Raw genomic sequence first — 23,175 nt, 5'->3', positions numbered from 1 at the left:
GTAAATACATACGAGGGCGATGACGCTCAGTCCTTCACCATGTTATTCGTGGCTCTTCTGTGGCTTGACCTCATCCACGTAGTATTGGCAGGGTTGCAGACAGCGAGTGAGACTGCTCGGCTCGGGCATTCAACAGAATCAACGATTCTTGCTTCTTGGTACTGCCTCTGGATTCGCTCTGTGTAGCAGGTTAAGCCGCACATGTTTTCGAACCACAGCAATGTCTTTCAGATATGCCTAACAACTATGTAGTATTGGTAGAATGGGAACCCTTGCGCACACAGCTTATTTACGAGCAAACTGGACAAGGTCCCGCGACGTCTGGATCCCGAAATTCGCTTCTGACGTTTGTCTATTACTATTTTAATAGATGTACTTCGCGACAGTCACACCCCGACAGGACCTTGGTTACTTTGTCTTGGCACGGGAACTATCTTGGTACAAGTCGATATCGCTCTTTTCGGCCTGGGGAATATTGTTCCCCATGGGCACGCCATGGCAACCCACATCGACGGGGTCAAAACCGGCGCAAGCCGGTCTTGTGCAACATCTTGGTGGAGATGGGAGTGGTCTCCAAGTCGTAAACCCCACTGGCAGTAGGTCCAAGACTGCTCGACGTACGGAGTCTACGGACTTTTGGCCGTCATGGGTGCTGTCATGGTCGAAAGATGTACTTGGCTCTTTCTGGCTTGAACCAAGGCCCTGCCAAGGCCCTCCCCGAGGTTGCTTTAGCAGCAGGAATCCGCAACAAGAAGACAACAGTAGCGTCTTTGGCTTGGAAAGAAAGCATGACGCACATGTGGCAACTGGTCTCTGGGCAAAGAAAAACAAGCCTTGCCAGGCATCTAATGGTTGCACCGTTCCAAGACGACCAATACGTTTCGACAGGCTTATGAGCAGCCAAGATTGCTTGAACGAAGTTGACAGAACTGCACACCGATCCAAGAGGCTGGGAGCGCCATCTATATCATTGAAAGTCTATGCTGGCACTTTCCGCATCCTATATAGCCATACGCTGCTGGTTTGAATTGAGCAGATTGTGAACTGGCTTGCCCGAGATCAAAAGGACACGCGGTCGTATGGAGGTATAACCTTAAGGTGGCAATGTCTTGTACCCTGGAATCACTTTCTGTACAGTAGGGAATGTGCTGCCAAGAAACCCAGAAGAATCCGGCCAGCACGTCAAAGGCCAAAGAAAGTAACCAGGCTTTTATAATAATGTCCTTCAACATAAGCCTCGGCGACAGGTTGCTGCAATAAGAAGGTCTGGTGGTTACCTGAGCTGGTTGACCCAGTCCCATCCATCGACAAGCCCAGCGGCAATCAGCAGCTGGCCAGTGTAGTAAAAAATCCAAACAATGTGCTGCATCAATCCCCGATATCTCGAGTCCTTGGGCATCAAAAACTCATCGGTAGCAAGGACGCTATCTGAAATCGCAAACAGAACGGCCCCCAAAACCACCTGGTCATTGTCCACGGTGAGGACAGAGAGCACCATGATCAAGATGACCGTCGAGTATAATGCGATGGGGATTTGCAGAGATTTCGAAACGTTGGGCATCAGCGCGAAGCTCATGAACGGCGCAAGCAGCAGCATTCCTCCCGCCAGGCCCAGGCGCTGCACGTCACGCAGGACAAAGTCGATGCCATTGCCAATGCCCGCAAAGAGCGAGGCATAGAACACATGGGCAACAAGAAAGCTGGCCAGTCCCCGGAAGAACGCTTCGTCGCCTGGCCAGGCAAGAAAAGCGTCGCCCAGTGACCCGAGCGCGAGGGCCGGGACGAGTTGCCAATGCCGGCTTTGCGTACCGGCAAACACGGCGAGGAGCGCGGTGGCTGTTGTTTTGAAGGCCATGCGCGAGTGCGACGGCTCGGACCGGAGATGGATGCCGTAAAGGACAGATGACCCTAGGGACATGGACAGCACGGCATTGTCCATGGTTGGTGCCGTAATTGCAGCCGTTGCCATGCCGACTTTCGAGATGCTTGGCAAGGGCCTCTGACTGTGTCATGAGAAGGAGTGGCGCGGATGCTGTCCAAGGGCGGATGTCCCAGACTCACGGGACAGCACCATGAAAGAGGGAGATGGAATACCTGGAACAACATGGAGTCACAGTGGCCGCTGCATCTTTTTCTCATTGAACTGCTCTTTCACGTGGTTGTGGATATCGTGAGTGTCCACCTCGGTTCATCCTGTCTCACGCGGGCTGCTGGTGCAAGCCACAGGGGATTAAACGGCCAGGCGTCTTTAATTGTCAATACTACGCACCCACACGGATTCACAGTCTGTGGCAAATGGCAAAGTTTGTGTACGAGATGGCCGCAATGTCAACAACCAGTGATGAACAACCACTGCTCCTCACGATCAAAGTGCAATCATGTCAATGATTGCAAAAGCTCCAAGTAAAAGGGTATAATACACAAATCCCACGGCAAGTACATGCTGGTCTATAAAGTCCACATCAAAGAGCAACAAATCACACGCTAGAGTTCACCTTCACAGCTGGATACGATTTATCCGATGCAGTCTCGGCATCAAGTAGGAAGGACCCAGAAGCGCCACCCTTAATCGTCGTGGTGAGGCCGTCGGGTAGTGACTCGTTGGATAACTGCCGAGCGTGATGATTGGTAACCGGCTCGGAGCTAATCTGCACATCATGACGCTGGTAGATGCGCAGCGAGATGCCATGTCCTTTCGTAATCTCCTCCTGGCTGCCTGCCAAGTCGTCGTCATTGGCGTCGCCCTGTCTGATGTAGCTGCGATTCGGGGTGCGGCCGTGAGCTTGGCCGTGGGATCGCAAAGTTGAACTGGGTTGACCGCTTCGGGTCTTGGACGAGTACTCGCTATTGTCGAATGATCGCAGATGGAAGAGACGTCGGAAGACGGTCCACGTAAGCGGAAGATTGGCAACGATGATGGCAGTGGACGATTCCCGAATGTACCAAAACGTCCACGCGGATCCAAACGGCTCATTGAAGCTGTAAAATTTGTTGAGAATCGCCGACAGAATCTACCAGACATGGCATGTTAGCCAACAACGGCCCGTCTTCCAGAAATGCCCGAGGGTCATGCGTACCGTAAATCCGCCCAGTGCAAAAACGCCAACCAAGATCAGCTTCTTCCTCCACTTCAGCCGTGATTGTAGGAAGACGGGCATCGGTATGAGAATTATCATGATGTCGGATGAGATGTTGAGCACAGCGTTGGTTATGAGATGGTTTGTCGCTGCAGAACATTGTGCTGAAAAGGATGCGGTTACTATGACTTGGTGCCGGCATGACGGGAACCAGAACAAAGACTCACTGGAATCGGGAGGCACTGCCCAGTATTGAGAGAAGGGCCTGCACCAAACTCCCAAATACAATATCTCCATCAAGACGAAGCCAACGGCGACATAGCAAGCCACAATCTTGACCACCAGGTTGCCCTTTAAACTCAATCTATCATGAGAGTTAGCTACACTGCACATGGCGAATCCATCACCATGATGCCAGCTGCATGTAGAGCCGGAACCTACGTGAGACGATGGTACATGAGCAGCAGGCAAGCCTTGACCAGCCAAATGGTCACGCACTGCATCTGTTCTGCTAAAAGCACCATTTTGGACCCAAACTCGCGTTGCCTGATGTCTTCCGGTGATAGCGACGCCGGGTGGTTGGGATCGATCAGGTTACTATTCGTAGTTGCTATGATGTTGGTCGCGATAATGAGGACCGTATCGGTGCACTAGATGAATATCCAGCAAACATCAGCCACGGCATCGGGATCATGTGCAGTACGTGGAACACGCCAAACGTACCATGGCCATGACCATGAGGAAGTCGTCTAGTTTGAGCTTTTTTACGGAGCCCCTCAGAAGAACCTGCGATGCCCTAGGTAGCCTGTTAGAACAACAACTCGACATGAACATGGCTGGCTCGACAGCAGAGAGATTCAACAAGACCAACATTCTGGTGGCCACGACCAGCCACGTCAGTCCGTACCAGGACCATGATTCCGCCGCTAGACTCGACATGATGCTGGTTGGAGACGCATCTACGTCTTGCGAGTTCATATGGGGACTACCCAAAGGATTCCCAAACTGGGATCGAGGACGGAGAATTGGCCCTTGGTGCGCATATATGAAGAAACGCAGCAACCAACAAGGTAAAGGTGGGTTGTGCGACGTTGAGCCACCACCAGTAAAGTACCAGACTCGACCAGACGTGATGCCAAGCGCTTCCCACCGGAACTCAGGGGGGGGTGAAGAACGAGGGCCCACGAGGACGGCGATCTTGGAACTGTTCTTGGCCGTTTCGGGACTCATTTAGACGGGTGATTTTGGTGTCAATACCGAGGACCCCTCGCAGTCTAGAGTCTAGCGCCGTCAGGATTTTGGCTCGTTGGGCGCAGCCAATCGAGGATGCCGGTATGACACGAGGAGTAGTTGGCAATACCAACGGGCAGGTGTCGTTTGACTGCAATAAACACCAGCCATGTTATCATTGATATCTAAAGGCACAGCTACCCCGGATCCACGACGGCGCAAATTGGACCCATCCCCCCCTTTGGATCGCACCGGAAGGCCCTGCGTCCCGCATCCCGCGTCCCACGATTCACGATGGTGTTGTTCGTCAAGCAAAACCCACATGCCACCTCTACACGGAGCCTGGCGGACTACCGCGGTGAAACACGATGTTCGTCCTCGGCGGGCCGTGTCAGCTCTCCCAACGTCTTGGTACTCCTCAGCCTAGGCTTATCTACCGCATGATTGTCCGGGTAGCCAATTCCATGCAGCAAACTAGTCGACGCGGCATCACGGAGCCCATGGTCGAGAGAAACCATGGTACTGGCAAGTGCGACAGTCGTTGAGTCATGTTGGCGGGGGCCGGCAGGGGGTTCAGTGGCTTCCACGGAACATTTGAGGACATTGGCCTGCAGACGACGTCAGCTCCTTTCAGCCCAGCGTTCTGGGATGGCGCAAGAAGTCATGGTTGGTTGTGAAGAGCCGGGGTGACGGCGGATGGGCGGACCTTGTCCATATCTACGCCCATGTCGAATAGATCGAGTTTGGCCGGCGCAACGTGTTGGTATGAGGCGCCTTGACCATCAAAGGCAGAACCAGTGTCTGTGGAAAGAAAACTGCATGATCTAAACTATGACGTGCATCCATGGTTTCAAATGCTAACCAAGCATGTAAACAGGCGCCTGGTATCGGGAACCGATGGAAAGGAACAGCTTTGGAGTACTACTTGGTCATGTCAGAGTCATGGCCTTGATGCTGCAGTCTACATGAAGACATGCATACCATTGACATGCATAATAACACTAGTAAAAAATAGATCCAAGCCAAAATTCTGTAATGGCCAGCGCCTCTTCAACTGTCCGCTATTCCAGAAATGGCCATTTGACACCTGTCAGCATTCTAAAACACGCACGGAATATTCGGAACAACCGAGCATGTGTTGAGCGGGAGAGCGCCCGGAGGCAGCCACATTCTACGGCTGCAATCCGCATTGTATTGCCACATGCAAGTACAAAGAGACATCCAAAGAAGCCACTTTCCGTTGACCTTGGTCATTAGTTCAAACCAGAAGTGGAGTTTGTCAAGGTCTGGTTCATCTAAAACCGCTCACATTCGCCGCCACCGAAGACGGGTTGGCTGGCAAGCTGGGTTCTAGAAAACGAAGTTTTCCGCCAAAATTCACGCCTCGAATGCCATCAATTCATCTCATATCGAGCTGTGGAGCCCTAATAACAGCGTCCCCGACTTCTCAGCAGGTTGGAACCTCCAATTTACCCCTTGGAGCCAACCAGACCTGTCCAAATCAGCCACTGACGCCGAGTCACTTAGCCGGGCGAGGCACACGAACCGACAGGATCAATTGATGCTGGCAAAGGAGCATTCCAGCTGCGGGTGAAAATCACCATGTAGTTCAGCTCCTGGCCCGTCCTTGGCAAAGTCCACGATAGACTTGGCTCAATTGTCCCCAGCCATCAATAATGGGGTAAAAGCCGGCAACGAGCATGGTCCCCCAGACCCAAATGATTGATACAACTACCCATGCTACGAAAAATGACCGGCTGAAAACGTAATTTGCCGCATACATGGGCAAAGGCCTAACATGCTCCGGTGTTAGTCAATGTTATGAGGTATGTACTATTTGCGACTCACCAGAGAACCCAGTGTCCCAGAAATGTGGCCAAGCTCCAGACTGCTGCAATCGTTCCCCAGCGTTTCAGCTTGGCCTTGTCGGCGGCATAGCTCTGAATGTATTCATCGTGCGTCTTTTTCTCATTTTTGTCCGACTCTGACACATCGGCCACACTTGTCGATGAGGCGGTAAAGGCCAGTCTTTCGTTCCGGAAGGAAGCCCAGTCAAAATTGTCCGGCCTAATGACGGTGACAACGACCGAGTACAAGGCTGGACTGAAGGCAGAGGCGACTGTTCCATAGACGCAAGGCAACGTCTGCCCGGTCGTGGCCACGCTGATTTCTCCATAGAGAGCTGCCGCTGAACCCAGCCACACGCCGATGCCAGTTGCCATTCCTAATATTGGCGAACTTATGGCAGCCAGCTTGGATTGGCGTTTCCACAGAATGGTGAATACGGTTGGGACGATTCCGGGGCAGGTCAATACACCAAGCATGTATAGAGTCCAGCCAAGATCCACGTTGCCGTAATGCAGTGCTGTCGAGAAAGCCGCCGAGAAGATGCCAAACGCAACAACGCCTATATGGGTCCATCGGATGGCGTCGCTGTCTTTGGCAGCCTTGTTGAAGTATTGCCGGTATATGTCGAAACTAATGATGGAGGAAACCGAGATGACTTGGGCACTGATGGTTGACGTAACCGCCATGAAGGTAATCAACACCACGGCAACGGCACCGCCCTTGCCCGCGATGGCGACGGCGGCATACGGAAGAACTAGACCATTGGAGACTTCTGTAGGCGACAGGCGTCGAGGGAACGTTGGAAAGCGCTCCGTATCCTCTAGACTCAGCGCCGCGAAGCTCATAATGGTCCCGAGACACCACGGGATGGCAAAGTATGCGATTCCTCCGACAATGTACCCAGGAACTACGGCGTGCGGCGCAGCACTGAATGCCTTTGCAAAGAAGCCCGTGTCCATGATGACAAGTCCAAAGTTGGCCAGAATGTGAATTATACCAAACAGAAGAGCCTATCGTGTCCCGCCGGTTAGTTACTTTGCAATCCACACGTTGCTGTCGTCGGCGCCTTCGGTAAACGTACCCCTTTACTCGTCATGGTAAGATATGACCCGTCTCGATTACCGTCAACGGGATGGATTTGGCCAGCCTTGGCGATGATATCGAACATATCTTGCGGCGTCCCAATCTCAGGAACCAAGAATACCTTGATTGTAAAAAAGCAAACAAGTATTGTAATGACAAACGTGTGGAAGTAGTCGGTTAAAAAGGTTGCCTTGATGCCTCCGACAAACGTGTACAACACAACCCCAACGGGCAATAGAAACGTGGCAGCAATGATATGCATTCCGGTACTAGACAATCAGAGTGCTGTTAGAGCTTTGAAGCTGCAAGTTTCAGGGCGGCACGTTTGAACATTCACCGGCACTCACAGAGCGGAAATGGCGGCACTGGCACCGAGAAGCATATTTGCTACAGCAATGATGTTGTTGATCAAGCACAGCACAATCCAGACCACATGGCCCTGCGTGCCGTATCTGATTCTGACAATTTCTAACAATGTATGAGCCTCCGGCACTCGGAGTTTGCAGGCGATGCCGAGCAAGGAGAAGAAGACAATCATGGGTGAGCAGCTATAGAGCTGTTAGTCTGGTGACGGTTGTGCAGCCCGAGGCCATCTCTACACGCGGGACTCACCCTGCTGCAAACCAAAAGGGACCGGCAACGCCAAAGTTGTAGCCCACAAGAGTGCTTCCAAGCATCGCCGTACTCCAAAGCCAGGACGAAATGACGGCCGATGCTGTTAGTCCTGTGCCGACTGTGCGATTGGCCGTCATGAACATTTCTGTTTTATTGTTATCTTCCCCCGCAGTCTTCTTCAATACACGAGTTATTGCCATCATGATGAGTGCGATCAAAAAGCCAATCACGATGACAATAACGTAGCCGGCAGCTTGTGGCAGGGGCGGCTCGACAAAGCTGCCGCTATCACCGACGCCGTTTCTCCTTGATGGAAGCATGATTTTATGGCTTCCAGGCGGATTCAAGAGACGAGAAAGCCGAAGAAAAAGCCTGCAGATTTGCTACCGCGGCACTCGACCGATAGATGGCAGGATTGTGAATATTTGGGATATGTTGAGCGACAGATGGACCTACCCTACCACGGACAGGGCCCCGGACCCCTTCTTTCAGTTGCCAACGGGATACATTGCTATATATGCTCGTTTGCAAATGGGCACTTTTCTTTACTAGATGCATTGATGCTACAAGAAGTACTCTCCCAGCATGAGCTCTTGTCCTAATTGCGCGATATCGGCTAGTCCAGGCATGAGATGTATTGTTTCAGCCGTGATTGCGTTGCCGAAACTAGGAGCCGTGGGCTACGAATAATTATCTTGATAACAGGCTAATTAGCATAAATAACATTTAGAGTAAACCTGGCTACTCATTCTTGGCAAATGTGAATGCCGTGATTTGACCAAATGTGCAGAATGATTGGCCAGCACTACTTGGCCTTGAGTGCAATGACGCGGTAGTCGTGATCGATGGCGCAATCTGGTGAAGCGGCAACGTGATGCAAGTGATCGGACACGGCGCGACGTGGACGGCACGGCCCAATGGAAATCTAGCAAGAATATCATGTCGGGTTCTACTTAAAAACCAGACTGTACAACCCTCGATCTCGTCTGTTGGGCCACATGCAGTCACTCGATTTACCGCTCCAAGCAATTGCCAACCACGGCAACGCATCATCGCAACATGGCAGACTCGGATGCGAGTTTGGCCAGCTCACCAAAGAAGAAGCTCATCCTTCATGCCTTTGTGGAGTCTTGCAGTGGCCACCAGTCTCCCGGGCTGTGGCAACACCCAGACGATAGATCGTCAAACTTCAACAATGTGTCCCATTGGGTCGAACTTGCAAAGCTCCTCGAAAAGGGCAAGTTCCATGGCATATTCATAGCCGACGTACTGGTCAGTTGCTTCCATGTTTCCTACATACATATGTAGTCTCTTGTTGCCCACTAACTGTTTGTCCGTCAGGGATCCTACGATGTTTACAAAGGCCCAAAGAATCCCGACCCTGCAGTCGTATCCGGAGCCCAATGGCCTGTGAATGAGCCGCTCGCGGTTGTTCCCGCCATGGCAGCAGCAACAAAAAACATTGGCTTCGGGGTAACCGTAGCTACTACCTATGAACAACCCTATCACCTGGCCCGGCGCCTAAGCACCGTCGACCATCTCACCGGCGGACGCCTGGGATGGAACATTGTGACGGGCTATCTCGATTCTGCGGCTCGAAATCTCGGATTCACCGAACAGCCGCCGCACGATGAGCGATACGCCATAGCAGAGGAATACGTCGACGTCACCTACAAACTCTGGTACGCCAATGCCACCCCCCAAGCATGCTGAGACAGCAGCCAGACATCATCGTCAGTGCTAATTGTACCCAGGCAAGCCTCATGGCGGGACGATGCCGTCAAGCTCGACCCCAAAACCAGGGTATACACTGACCCGTCGCTCGTCCGAACCATCAACCACGCGGGCAAGTACTTCACCGTACCGGGACCGCACATCTGCCAGCCATCGCCTCAGCGAACGCCCCTGATCCTACAGGCAGGCACGTCGAGCGCCGGCAAGGCCTTTGCGGCCAAGAACGCCGAGGCCATCTTTGTCGCCGGCCACAGCCCGTCGACAATCGCCAAGAACATTGCCGACATCCGACAGCAGGCGAAGACGCAGTACAACCGCGACCCCCGCTCCATCAAGTTCCTGACGCTCTTCTGCCCGGTGCTCGGGAAGACGCAGCAGGAAGCCGAGGCCAAGTACCGCGAGTACCTGAGCCACGGCTCCGAGGACGGCGCGCTGGCGCTCTTTGGCGGCTGGACGGGCATCGACCTCGCCAAGTACGGCGACGACGAGGAGCTGCGGCACGTCGAGTCCAACGCCATCCGCTCGGCCGTCGACGCGTGGTCCAAGTCGACGCCGGAAGTGCCCAGATGGACCAAGCACACCGTCGCAAACCACATCAAGATAGGCGGGCTCGGGGCCACCGTCGTGGGCACCCCCGACAGGGTCGCCGACGAGATGGAGAGGTGGGTGGCCGAGGCCGACGTGGACGGGTTCAACCTGGCGTACGCCATTCTCCCGGGGTCGTTTGAGGACATCATTGAGCTTCTGCTGCCGGTTCTGCGCCAACGGGGCTTGTTCTGGGACGACTACGCCGTGGAGGGGGGCACGTACCGAGAGAATCTGTCCGGGGAGGCTGGGCAAAGGATTCCAAGGGAGGATCATCCGGCGAGCAGGTACCACTGGAAATCTGGGGATCAGCCGGCTCTTACGGGGTAAAAGTAGGCGGGATTCGCATTCGTGCTGGCCAAGAAGATGCATCTCTATGCGGGTTTTGTATATCTTACTCGTGGTTGTCAGGGTGCTCTACGCCCGTTTGTGTCGAGCAGCATCGGTCCATGTATCCCAAAAAAGTACATATTCTAATGATTTAAAAAAAAACTTCGCTCAAATGTCCGCAATGTAAGCGCCTTCCCCGCAGCAAAACAAAGCCCGGTTCTATCCATATATGTACTACATCGTCCACAGAGCCGGGCCCTCTGTGCACAAATCATGCGCCGGCATTGTCTACAAGTAAAGTCGTAGCCCTGCCATGCTCGCCAAGATGATGTAAATGTGAGAAATTGCCACGTGGTCGGCGGCATTGCCCTTTTTTGGAGCGGCTTCATTCGCATTGGTATTCCTTGTGCCGGGGGTAGCAGAGGGCGTCTTGTCGGTCGCCTGCTCCGTCGACGTCGCCGACGTGGACGTGGTGGTGGTAGATGTTGGCGCCTGCGTAGTCGACGCGGTTGCGCTCGCAGCCTTGCCAAACGGCGCAATGATGCATTGCTTCATTAATTTGTTGTCGGTCCAGGCATCGCCGGATCGCGAGGGCGTCAGGGTAAGCACATACGTGCCGTCGAATCCGCCTGCCCCCCAGCCAACAAAGCCAACGAGAACGTCGTCATTGTCGGCAATAAATTCGTTTTGTTCACAGAACTTGGTCATGCACTGGAGACTTGTCAGTATTGGCGCGCAACTTGCAACATTGAAACAGTGACATCAATGGTCAGCCGTGGCTTTGTGTACTTACAGATTGGTCCATGGAGGCACCAGACTCGGACACGAAAGCGAGGCGCTTGTTCTTGCGCAGCCACTCTGCAATGGTTTTGAAGCCGGCCACATTGTTGGTGGTGCACTCGGCATGGGTGCCCGAGTTGTTGATGTCCAAGTACTTGTGCAGATCAAGCAGCAAGTTGTCGGTTGAGCCGTCGGGGTTCGTAATCGCGGAGAGGGCCTCGGCACTTCCCGTAGACACAAATGTCTCGGCGCTGGCAAAGTTGGTTCCGGGGAGGAGGATGAGTTGCGATGTGGCGCCGGCCTTTCGGATTGCCGTCACGGCCGCCTGGCAGCTCTTGGCCCACGTCTTGATGTCCAGGTCGTGCGGTTCATTCATGAGGCCGAAGATGATCTTGTCGCTCTTGGCGTAGAACGTCGCGAGCTGCTTCCACAAGCCGGCGAAGACGTCGTCACTCGGGCCCCCCTGGCCAATGATTCCGCCGTCGTACCGCGCAAAGTTGTGCAGGTCGAGCATGCAGTATGCGCCGGTATCCAGACAAGCCTGAACCAACTTGTCGAAATTGCCGAAATTGATCTTGTCCAACCCGCCCGAGGGCTGACCCGCCGTGATGTATTGCCAGCTCATTGCTTCGCCGCCAATGCATTAGCAAAGCAAGGCTGAAGAGATGAAGTCATTCATGCACGGGACACTTACAGAGTCGAAATGTGTTCATGCCGTCATCGTCCACAAAGTGCTTCATCTGACCAGCAGAGTCGGCGCCGCCCAGGGATGCAAGGGGCACTTGGACGTGGTCGCCGGGACATGAGCCCTGTCCTCTACGGTCAGTCATGAGCCACCGTCATTGTCGACTCGTATTATCTTACATCAATGTCGCAGCCAAAGTCTATGCCAGCCATGGCAACCCCCTGGTCTTGTAGGTTAGTTGAGAAGAGACGTCGTTCAATAATAAAGACTTGCTGTCGTCGCTCACAGAGGATCAAACATACCAAGTACTTCAACTCGCCCATGACCCCCGTAGACATGGCCAACAGGCCCGAGAGCCATGCGCGCGTATGCATATCCTTGAGCCGCCAACCAAGTCGCGCGAGGCCAAGATGAACGAGTGAAGGTGACGCAACCCAATGAGTGACAGCTCGCGGCAGCTCGGCGGCAGCGCTTCGGTACCACTACTCCGTAATGCTGGGCAACTCGCTCGCCGAGGTTTGGTCCAGTGACGTCGATATACCTGGAGCGAAGCGTTTTGGCGCCGGTCAGAGGTCTATTCCCATTGTCGGAAACCACAAGAAACTATCAAAACGAGACAAAAGCCAACAACGAGTGCAAGGGCAAAAATCACGCTCAAAAACGGTGGCAAGTGTTCAAGAGAAGGGGTCGACAGCCCATTTATTCACCGAAAGGCCACTGAAAGCACGGAGCCGACGGATTGCCCTCGTGTCTTTTCAACTAGGGCGTCGACCTTCGTATTTTATAAATAACTCGACGCTACGAATGTCATTTTGGACCCAATAAACAAAGCCGTCTGACAGCTAGCGCTGGGCAACGGCGATGCCAGAGTGCCAATCACAGAGACACGGAGTCAAGATCCAGCGCCACGTCATCAATGTACCAGGAGGAAGCGTCTCCAAGGTCCTCGGTATTCCGGGTAAACAAAGCAGACCACTGACATTTTGGCGTTTCAGTCAGATAGAGCACGGCCAAGATTCCAGAGGTGCCGACCTGTATGTACTCGGTGCGTTTTGGCGGGAACGCAACGTGAGACTTGACGCTGATTCATACCAGCACTTGAGGGGTACATGCTGATTCAGGCCCTAATTGCGTCTGTCATGGCTGCAACAGGCAGCGCCGAGATGGGGGTGCAAAGAAAAGAAACGGCCAATTGTACCAGCACTTGAGACTCTTGTATGGGAACATGAATGGGTGAGTGCGAATGCCTAGCCTGTGCGCGCCGTCGACGAAGAAGCTACCAGACATATGTACATGGCCTCGGGCCCTCGGTTCCCAAGCGACGTCAAAAGATGGAGCAGGAAACGTCATGTCAACTAGTAGTAGTACTAATAAATGTCCGGCTGGGTGCAAAACAACGCTCGGGGCGGGACTCCATTCACACGAGGCAATGACACCAGGTGGAGCTTGGACGCTTACGGGGGCGAAATTACTCGTATTAAACGGTGACGGGACTCTACTTAGGTGGGTAGGTAGTTTTTAAAACGAGTATTGCCATCATTGATGGAAAGAGATGAGGTTATCGTGGGAAGCACATTTGCTTTCCTACCACAGCCACCCCATCAGGCGCCAAATGCTTCAACATAGTGCTGGGCACTCGCCAATGCTACCGGCTGTGTGGAGAGGCTGCCATGACATGCCCTGCATGTGAGCAACCAGACGACGACGACACTGGTGGGAATTTGGCATCTCGGGCACATCGGACCATGGCTGCCTGGGAGCTTGGACTGGGGCTGACGGGAGGAAGCACTGAGATCTGGGCCAGTGCATGTGGCGTTGAGGCTGAAGACACAACATGGAACATTGAAGAGATTCAATTGGATTGACCACATGCAGTGAATCGCATGTGAGTTACTGGACCACATGCAGTCTTTAGCCGCGAGGGACAGCGACAAGACAGCACTGGGCTCTTCAAATGTTGCTGTCGTGCCAGGTTGCACCAGACCAGACCAGACATGAGCAGCGACCAAACACGGCCTCATCGCGGGGAAGGAAGGCACTCACGGCAGCTTTCATGTTGGCAGTCAATGTTGGGTGGCGGACATCTGGACATGGAGTCTCCATGTCATTGAGTGCACGTGCTCTTACATACACAAGTACCAGCTGACATGTATGCATGTGTGGTTGCGTATCGACCCGTTGGCAACGAACATTGAACATTAGTGCACCATCGACATGCCAAGTTGGACTAGCCACTTCGTCGCTGACCAGACGGGTAATCGGCACCAATACCATCACACACTTGCCGCACCGCAAGTTAAAGAGAAGCGCACTGTTGCTGGTCCTACGAACAATGAAGCTTGACGGGACACGTGCAATACCTCGAGAGTCAACTACCTACCTGGTTGGTTCAGTGTTCAATGTTCAATGTTCAAATGTTCAATGTTGTTACACCACCGTGGTGCTGCCTGCCTGCTTGGTGGCGTTTGGCGTCCCAACCTTTTCGTGACAAGGCATTGTTGGGCTGACTGGCCATGGCCACGCGAAACAACCTTGAACACTCGAGAACCATGATTCTTGACCTGGCCATGCTGCTGAGCTGATGTCATCGCGCGAACAAAGCACGTCTCAACGCCGCCCTGGGCTATTTCCATCTCAAAGAGCGACCGTTTCAGACAACAGGCTTCTGCTAAGGAGTACCAAGGTGCACATGTGAGCACTGAATGCGGTCGTCGACAACATTCATGTTGAACACTTGCGCCCTAGTCCATCTCCTCTTCTGCTCCTCCGGCCAAACTTGGAGGCAACGGCTGCGACGTCATAATACCCCAGCGGCGACGCCTTGAGTCCAATACATCTAGAATATACACCCTCCCTACTCAAACCAGTCCCTCTTCACATCAGCTAATCATCCCCTAGAACATCATGCGTGGTCAAGATGACCGCGATGGTGTTGCACCACCGGCGTACGCAGCTGAACAAGCAGAGGCGCAACCACCTGTCGACGTCGATACTACAGCGGCATTTGCGCATTTGTCGTTGGAGACCGACATTGCGCAAAGAAGGCTCACGGTTGATACCTGTCTCGCCCACTTGAAACTCCTCCACGCCATCCACAACTTGAAGGAGGAAGTGGGCTACACTGACGGTCTTTTCGGCTTGTACGACAGTCGCGCGGGCCATGACGCTGATGGTTTCGACTTGGATGCCATCCATGCTGGAAAGGGCATCAAGATGGAAGACGCGGAAAAGGTAAAGCTTGCTCTGAGCAAGATCCGTGAAAAGAGATGGGCACTGTTTGTCGCTCGTGCCGTTGATCGGTATGAGACTTGGTGGAGGGTCATTCAAGGCCAAAATCATCTTACCCAAGACATGATGGCCGAACCTGCATCCGATTTGTACGCCAACTTTCCCATACTCTGCAAAGACCCTCGAGGACTTGGACCAGATATGCTTCCGCCTCTAGGTGTGTACATTCACCGTGGGATCCCAAAATATTGCAGACGCTAACGTTGAAGCTGCCCAGACGTACTCATGGTGTTTCATTCTCATATGCTCAATCCTCGAGCATTTCTCGAGGATTCCATTCGAAGTTCAATGAAGGGCCTGTGGCAAGATGGTATGCCCTGGCCTCTTATCAACGAGGCAATCGACACAAACTTTGACTACTCCGTCTCTGATGCCTGCCCAACACGTTGGACGCAGGCAACCGGTCGATGTTGGGCCAACACGGGTGAGCCCATGGTCAAGATCATCAATTGTCCTTACTGCCAGGTTCCCAACCACATCCCATGGACAACCTGTGGAGATCAAGAATCTACCAACAGGCAAGACGGGTTTGTCGCACCCGAGGCACCTGTTCAGATATTGCAATCAAGGCTAATATTCGCGCAGATTATCCGGTCTTGTCGGTAGTGGATATGGGGACGGCAAGTTGAGCCATCAATGTGTTGCTTGCCACGGCAATATTTGCAAAGAGGCCCTGTCTGTTCGTAAATTTGTGCAAGATTCGGCATTGCTTCTTGCCAAGTCGGTGCCAATGCCTGGAACAATCCTCGATCCGCAAAATGGCATGCCGGAACTTGTACCAAGCGGGCATCAGGAAAATGTGTATCCAAGGACGTTCCCCAACCGCATGATCCAGCTCGACTTGCGAATTCAAATCCAAGACATCTTCAAATCCCACAGAAACCCAACCATGGAGACGGTCAAATCTCTTGTCGAGGGAGTATTGCGTGACTCCAGCCGACTCTGTCGCATAAACTCCATGCCCCCCAGATGGAGCAGTCGGTACAAGATTCCTCCCAAGTCCAAAAACTGCGTGAGAAAGATGATGAGTCGGTATTGGGAGAATTTCTCGCCATTCGCATTGGACTTGTGCGGAGCCGTGATGCGCCAGGGAGTGTTTGTTGACAAGATGGTCAAGCTGGATTGGCTGCACAGCCCCTCGGCACGAGAGACAATGGCGCGGCTTATAGACAAGTACGTCAAGTTCATGGAGTTGATGAGGCGTTATCCAAAGCAAATCGCTGTCCCGACGCTGGACGTCGACCTTGCGTGGCACACCCATCAGCTCATCCCTCCGTCCTACTATGCCGACACGACAAGAGCGACATTCAAGTTCATTGATCATGATGACAAGATCGAAGAAGTCAAGCTCAACCAGGCATTCGAATGGACGTCCAAGACGTACCAAGTTCTATTTCATGAATTGTACAGCGAATGTACTTGTTGGTACTGCGAAGGTATATATCCGTTCACACTCCCGTCCCAGCTTTCGTACCATGAACTCTGCCGATGCTGAATACTCTTTTGGTGTAGCCATCCGCGCGTCGCACACGTCCTCTTTGAACTCATTTCTCGGCACCTCAAAGGGTGACAAGTATGCACAAGACTTTTATCAATCTGGCAGAGCCGGGCGCTGCCCTCCGGATAACTCTGCCCACATCTCGGCTCACAACGCAGTCCGTTCCGCGGATGCGTCTAGAGGGCCAGTCAGCGCCTACCTCCGCTCTCGTCAAGAGGAATCTCTGGAGCGAAACTACCAAAAGGCTGTGAAGCGCGCCGAGAAAAAGGGCCGTACGCTTCCTCCACGCAATGACTATTACGACCACTGGGGCTATTCATATTTCAGTACGTGCCACAACCCCCTCTTCATCTTTTGGCCATCTGCAATGATGTTGAAATACTAAGCAGAATGCAGTGTATTCCCCCGCAGTGTATCCGCTGTACCTGGCACCGGGCATGTACTACGGATGGGATCCATGTTATGTCCACACGGGTGCCGGTGCTTGGGGAGGGTGTGCCGCTGGAAGCTGCGGTGGTGGAGGCGTAGCAGCCGGAGCGTGTGGAAATGCCGGAGGATGCGGTGGTATAGGAGTATGTCCCGTCCATGGTATATCTTCTCACGTCTTTTGCTAATAGCGGTTACCAGGGCTGCGGGTCTGGAACGGGAGGTTGTGGCAGCACAGGAGGCTGCGGAGGAGGATCGGGATCGGGAGGCGGCGGAGGTTGCGGAGGAGGAGGAGGATGTGGAGGAGGAGGAGGAGGCGGCGGCGGCGGATGTGGAGGAGGAGGTAAGCCTGGAAGTATTTATTCACCGAGGAATGCCTTTGCTAACGAATATGTGTAGGTTCCTAACTGCATCGGTCTTTGCTCTCTACAGAGGCTTTCGTCGATGGCATGACCATGCCAACACTTTTATCTGTAATTCTACGCCCCGTTCTCGCCCATTTGCCTTTATAGTATAGTTGCCTCAAACCAGGTCTATCTGCTTCATCTTGACACAAAATATTGCAAAGCTGTCTTGATTTCTGAGATGTTACTCCCGTTCCTGCGGACTGGGCACAATTCTTACCGCCTCGTCAAACCAGTCGGCCTCGGCATGACGCCTAGAGCTGCTCCCCCCGGACCACAATAGTCAATTCCGCCGCGCACAAGTTGAAAAGCATCATTTCCAGAGTGTTAGATCAGTTGGTGGTATCACTATGCCTGAATTCCAACCATCTCCAAGTCTTTTATTCCAAAGCTCGTGGCTCGCCACCATCTTTGTAAAGTGTATTAACAAAAGCCATCTTAAGCCTTCCTTGATGCTGGCTTCATTGGCACCAGGCGGGAAAGATGGACTACGACTCTAAGAAGCTCATTTGTGCTAGTCTACTGCCCCGGCCGTGGACGTCGCGTTTTCCACCACAGTGTAAGGAGATGTTGAGAATTGCCAGATACAAAACAGCTGATGTCGGAATTAGCCGTCTTGACGGCCCTGAATCCTCCGTTGAAGACGTCGACGGTTGCTTATAGAGAGTATGACCCGAGAGCTGGAAGAACTCTGTCCCAATTTCGATGGCAAGCTTCAAAAGGTTATTGACTATATTGGCGAGTTTGCTTCTTCCACTGCTAGAGAAGGAATAGACATCACCGAGGCAGTCAATGCCGCCGGGGAGATTCCAAGTCATCAACTCTCCCCCCTTGTTCTGCCGTGACTGACATTCGCCCTTTCTATATAGTTGGAAGCCCAGGGCAACACCAATCCGTGCCGTCATGAGGAAGCACAAATCCTTTAATCTCACGGCCTCTAGGCGAGGAACCGTGGAAGAGTCTTGCCCAAATTCCTGGACAACAAGGATGGCTCGCCAGCTTGCTGCACTTGCCGAGCATGTTTGAGGCCAGAAGGGCAGCACTGCCGGCTTCGTTGGCATCATCGCTATGATTAGCGCAGTAGACACGCGTACGATGATGATGGCGTATGGAGAGCTGCAGATGCGTGGATACAGATATACAAGGGAGTCACAAGGCCTGGTTAGGGAAAAGTGGTGATGGTGGGAGGAGTTTTGTGGTGTGATGGGCGAGAAGTCCTCCTTAACGCCATTAGCCACCATGGATTCAAAGACGTTGATGAGCCACTCGTTTCAATTGTTGGATAAAGAGCACCGGGATATGCCCGCGGCTGCAGGGCGCAATACGGGTCAATGTCGTCCGTGTTATTAAACGCGCAGCCAAACATGGTGGTTTCAGCATTTTCCGTCTACCGCCGTGGAGGCCGTGGATGCCTCTGAATTCCTGCCGAAACTACTCCGTAGTGGAATTCAATAAAGGGCGCGTCAATTGCGTGCTATCATTAATAATGAAAAGTCCATGTTTATCCCTGCGACTCTGCCAACACCACGGAATTCGTATTCTTCATCCGTGATATGACAGGGTAGCAGGGGGAAATGCATTATCTGCGATGCATGTATTTCAAGTTATTAAGGTGTTGGGAGAAGTTGAAGGGATTATAATAAAGACCTTGACTTATTAAGCAATCAATTAATCTTGGGAACCGTAAAACCCGTTGTTTATTGGTTATTAGTCTCCTTACCAGGTCATGCATAAAGAATAATTAGGGCGCAGCCACTCGACCATTCCGCCGCATGGACTCTGGCGGATCTTATTCTGCAAAATCCCAAACGCCGCGTGACCGATGACCAAATAGATGTCAGCTAACAGAGGTTTCACCTTTGCACCGTTTGGAAGCGCCGATGACGATCACTGAGAAATGACGGCGAATAGCGAATACCGTAGTTGCTAACCTTGTTCTCTTCTGCTGTCTTTTGTCTCGTATTAGTAATAATTAAGCATCAATCTAACATGTACCTGGGTGTACTATATATGTACTATAGGGCAGGAACATGTGGAATCGGATGGGGAGGATCGAATAAAGATCACCTCCCATGTCAGACAACTCGCTTCGCTATTGGTCTCTGACCCGTTTTAAGCATAATCGCCCGGTTGTCTTGACTCAAGTACTCGGTGAGATGATGCGCGTCTCAGGTCCGTGTAGAAGGGGGCTAAGACGAAGGATCGTCGTCGCGAGAGGGCCTGATCTACGAATACTACACCTTTATGGCAATCGCGTCCGGCTTGTACTCCGTGATTATATTTCCTTTTAGAGCCGAGTTGCCCTGGGTAGCCGGGAGCCACCCGATACCAAAGCACGCGCCCTATAAACGGCCCAATAAACGTGCTGTCGGAAACACGAGAGACGCATCCCCTAGGACCAGACGACATGGTCATGGCGGGTACATAACGATGCTCAGGTGTTTGGGTCCGAATGGGTCAAAATTTAGGAATCCCATCCCGCTGGGCCCATGCCCTGCTATCGATGAGGATCCGCGCACAAGGGATGAACCGGGGGGCAGATCCTTGGCTTGGTGGCACATGCAGAGATAGTCGCGCAGTTCAGTTCGGTGCTCAGGCACGAAGCATTCAATGTTGTAATTTGTAAGCCGTCTGGTGGAACATTGAAGGCTCTCACTCGGTATGATGCCGTGGAGGACTGCCCAGAAGGCTGTGTACAGCAAGGAATCGCACTGCGCCTTTGTACTCCCATCGTCATGCCATCCCGCACTTCTCACCCGCGTGGCCTCCATGGTTCTCAAACCAACAAGTTCACTAGCCCGAACGCTGAATCGCGCACCAAGTGGCTCCAGTCCATGTCACATATTCAATGTTGACCCTAACCCACAGCTCACGCGATGCCGGGGACGCAAGGCTTAACTGCGGAAACTCCGGCAGAGCATAACCAGTCATTACGCACTAGCAGACGTGTTTGCACAATGTGGTCCGTTCTGGAATGCAGGTACGGAGTGGCATCTTGCCAAGAAGCAGGGCAGACCCTGACCCTGGCAATTCATTTTCATGCGCCGGGTCCTGAACAATATGTTGTACTGCTATGGAGTACAACATGCGTTGTAACTTCGGCGTCTCGCCGAAAATAACCTTTACACGACGGGATGGGGCAATGAAAAAAATGAGATTACATTCACCATGTTGTCTTATTTTACCCCTATGAGACCATTTCAGGCAACCAGCAATTTCTGCTCTTGGCCGTCAAGGCGCTGGTTTAGGCACAGCACTGGCTACATAATATATATACAAGGACATACATGCTTGGCGCCAAATGTGTCCGACTGCCATCTCGACGCAGTTTTCCATCTAGTCCTCGGCCCAGCAAGACAAGATGCGCCCCGTAACCGCTTGGCTGCTTGCCGTCCACTGTGCAGCCTCAGCGGCTGAGCAGTTTCGTCTCAACCAGACATACAACGCCAGCAACTTCTTCAAGTCGTTCGACTTCCGCACTGTATGACCCCATGCCCATCCATCTCCGACCGCCGGCCGATTCGTTTGGCTAATGAATGGATGGTTGATAGACCGGTGGTATCCCAACTCAAAATGACGACAATTGGTCGTGGGTCAAGTACCAAAATTTGACAAACGCCCAGAAAAAGGGTCTAGCCAAGATCAAAGACGGCGAGGTCTACCTGGGCATTGATCATACCAGGGTTCTGAATAAGACGTCTGCCGAGGGACGCGACAGTCTCCGGGTTGTCTCGAAAAAGGCATTCAAGTACGGGTTGGTTATTACTCGTTTTACTCATTTGCCGGAGCTCGTTTGCGGAGGCTGGCCAGCATAGTAAGTAATGTCAATACGATACGAGCTGTATTGCAATGTGACAGTAACCGTTTTGCCAGCTGGACTCTGGGTGTGGGAGAATGGCCCAAAGCCGGTGAAATCGACATCTACGAAGGCTGGAACCTGGACATTCACAATAAGCCCGTGTTCCACGTCGGTCCCGCGTCCGAATTTGGGTCATGCACCATTGAGCAGGGAGATCAATACTCAGGAATCATCTCCTCAAATTGTGACAATACATTCGCCGACAATAAAACTCAGTGGCTAAACCAAGGCTGCCAGTCAAGAGAGACAGAAAACACCATTTGGGCTGACCCGAAGGGAGGAATCCGTAAGTCGTCAATGGCTCCCTCTTCTGATGAGACATGTGCTTACACACAACTACATCAGAGGCCCTTGAGTGGACCACGGAGTATATTAAGCTGTTTACTTGGCCGCATGGCCAGGAGCCCGCAAACCTGAGCGACGAGGAGCTCGATACTTCGTCGTGGGGCCAGCCGTCCGTTCAGTTACGGGCCTCGAACTGCGACATTAACCGCATCTTCCAGGAGCAGCAACTCATGTTCACTCTTCCCGTTTGCGGAATCCCACCGGGCAGTGATCAATTCTGGAAAGAGCTAGATGGAGGCAGTGGTAGAACATGCGACAAGGTCACCAGAGAGCCAACCTGCATCGACTATGTTTCCAAGAATCCTCAGGCCTTCAAGAACTTTTACTTTCAAATCAAGGACATCCGCTACTTGACGCAGAAGGTCATCAAGCCAACGAACCACACCACCATTGCGACGTCGACGTCGACAAGGTCCATGAACCGCACGAGCACTGCCACATCCCTGACGACAACAGTGTCCCTGAACCACACGACTATTGCATCGTCCTTGACAGCTACAGTGTCCAAGAACCAGACTCGTATCACCACGGCGACTGGGTCGACGATCCAGGACGGCCAAACTGGTATCCAAGAGGCTGTAACGGCAACATCGACCGCCTCAAAGGCTAGCGTCTCATGCAAGCATAGACATGGTGCGCGACACATCTAATCGCTGTTGAGCCACAATTGTTTTGAGGTCCGATAGCTCCTGTCTGGATGGAAAGCACGTGTTCTTGGGGGTGGGATTACATTTCGTATTATTCTAGACATATGGCCCAAGTCAAGCAATCTGGAGATTCTATGTATCATTCATGTAATTATCGCTTCATTGGCCCATGAGGAGCCTCATATTAGAGTCTGGGTTTACAATTAAAGAATTCAAAGTTTCGAGCAGACACTTGCAAGTTTCGTGCTTGCCTTGTTTACAGTTACATGCTGACCTAGAGTCTTTCGAAACTCGTATGTGGTCGCTGAGAGTGATTACACCTTGCATTTAGCTTCGTCAACTGCTGATGCGGTCATAAACTCAGCCGAGCCTTAGGAATCCGGGCCCGAGACAACATGTTTCTCAACATGGTTTTGCCTGAGACACACGACATGCCGGCGCAACTATGCATTGTTCCCGCAATCGTAGGACTGGCAAGGCATAGCGAGTTATAATTGACAAAAACCACTGCATGCCTTGAAAGTCTTTTTAAGCGGCAGGCCAGTGTAAAAAGATGCCCGAGTATGCAGTAATCTGCCTCAGCGTACAGCGTCTGAACATGACAAAAGCGGAAGGCGGAGTAGGTTTCTCATCGTTTTCCCTGTCGCGCCGAGGCGAGCTTTGTGATGAAGTGCCGCAGATGTGCTTTCATCTTACAATCATGCCATTCAATTGTATCTTGGTCGTATGATGACAGGCACT

General features: G+C 52.5%; 7 protein-coding genes across 7 annotated transcripts; 3 read left to right on the top strand and 4 right to left on the bottom strand.

Annotated features, from left to right (window-relative positions):
• Positions 1–1,273: 1,273 nt before the first annotated feature.
• G6M90_00g029560 (uncharacterized protein) lies at positions 1,274–1,939 on the bottom strand (the record flags this gene model as incomplete). The annotated part of the gene is made up of 1 exon (XM_014685729.1): positions 1,274–1,939. The coding sequence occupies one exon, from the start codon at positions 1,937–1,939 to the stop codon at positions 1,274–1,276; it is 666 nt and encodes a 221-aa protein (XP_014541215.1).
• Positions 1,940–2,477: 538 nt separating this feature from the next.
• Positions 2,478–4,016, bottom strand: G6M90_00g029550 (uncharacterized protein; the record flags this gene model as incomplete). The annotated part of the gene is made up of 6 exons (XM_066130034.1): positions 2,478–3,011; positions 3,078–3,241; positions 3,305–3,441; positions 3,519–3,727; positions 3,801–3,873; positions 3,949–4,016. The coding sequence occupies 6 exons, from the start codon at positions 4,014–4,016 to the stop codon at positions 2,478–2,480; spliced, it is 1,185 nt and encodes a 394-aa protein (XP_065985941.1).
• Positions 4,017–6,151: 2,135 nt separating this feature from the next.
• On the bottom strand, positions 6,152–8,173 carry G6M90_00g029540 (uncharacterized protein; the record flags this gene model as incomplete). Its single annotated transcript, XM_014685731.1, has 4 exons — positions 6,152–7,165; positions 7,237–7,507; positions 7,586–7,786; positions 7,851–8,173. The coding sequence occupies 4 exons, from the start codon at positions 8,171–8,173 to the stop codon at positions 6,152–6,154; spliced, it is 1,809 nt and encodes a 602-aa protein (XP_014541217.1).
• A 739-nt stretch (positions 8,174–8,912) lies between these two features.
• Positions 8,913–10,502, top strand: dmoA (Dimethyl-sulfide monooxygenase; the record flags this gene model as incomplete). The annotated part of the gene is made up of 3 exons (XM_014685732.1): positions 8,913–9,125; positions 9,195–9,535; positions 9,608–10,502. 3 exons carry the CDS (start codon positions 8,913–8,915, stop codon positions 10,500–10,502), a joined length of 1,449 nt encoding a protein of 482 aa, XP_014541218.1.
• Positions 10,503–10,790: 288 nt separating this feature from the next.
• On the bottom strand, positions 10,791–12,305 carry egl2 (Endoglucanase EG-II; the record flags this gene model as incomplete). The annotated part of the gene is made up of 5 exons (XM_014685733.2): positions 10,791–11,213; positions 11,296–11,909; positions 11,977–12,091; positions 12,147–12,188; positions 12,270–12,305. 5 exons carry the CDS (start codon positions 12,303–12,305, stop codon positions 10,791–10,793), a joined length of 1,230 nt encoding a protein of 409 aa, XP_014541219.2.
• A 2,566-nt stretch (positions 12,306–14,871) lies between these two features.
• On the top strand, positions 14,872–17,632 carry G6M90_00g029510 (uncharacterized protein; the record flags this gene model as incomplete). The annotated part of the gene is made up of 7 exons (XM_066130033.1): positions 14,872–15,412; positions 15,473–15,782; positions 15,841–16,691; positions 16,768–17,079; positions 17,150–17,291; positions 17,381–17,522; positions 17,579–17,632. The coding sequence occupies 7 exons, from the start codon at positions 14,872–14,874 to the stop codon at positions 17,630–17,632; spliced, it is 2,352 nt and encodes a 783-aa protein (XP_065985990.1).
• Positions 17,633–20,944: 3,312 nt separating this feature from the next.
• G6M90_00g029500 (uncharacterized protein) lies at positions 20,945–22,437 on the top strand (the record flags this gene model as incomplete). The annotated part of the gene is made up of 4 exons (XM_066130032.1): positions 20,945–21,064; positions 21,135–21,337; positions 21,457–21,728; positions 21,788–22,437. The coding sequence occupies 4 exons, from the start codon at positions 20,945–20,947 to the stop codon at positions 22,435–22,437; spliced, it is 1,245 nt and encodes a 414-aa protein (XP_065985687.1).
• Positions 22,438–23,175: the final 738 nt, after the last annotated feature.

Source organism: Metarhizium brunneum, chromosome 1, assembly GCF_013426205.1.
Source record: "Metarhizium brunneum chromosome 1, complete sequence".
In the NCBI taxonomy this organism is placed as follows: domain Eukaryota; kingdom Fungi; phylum Ascomycota; class Sordariomycetes; order Hypocreales; family Clavicipitaceae; genus Metarhizium; species Metarhizium brunneum.
This window is presented reverse-complemented; position numbering and strand designations above follow the sequence as displayed.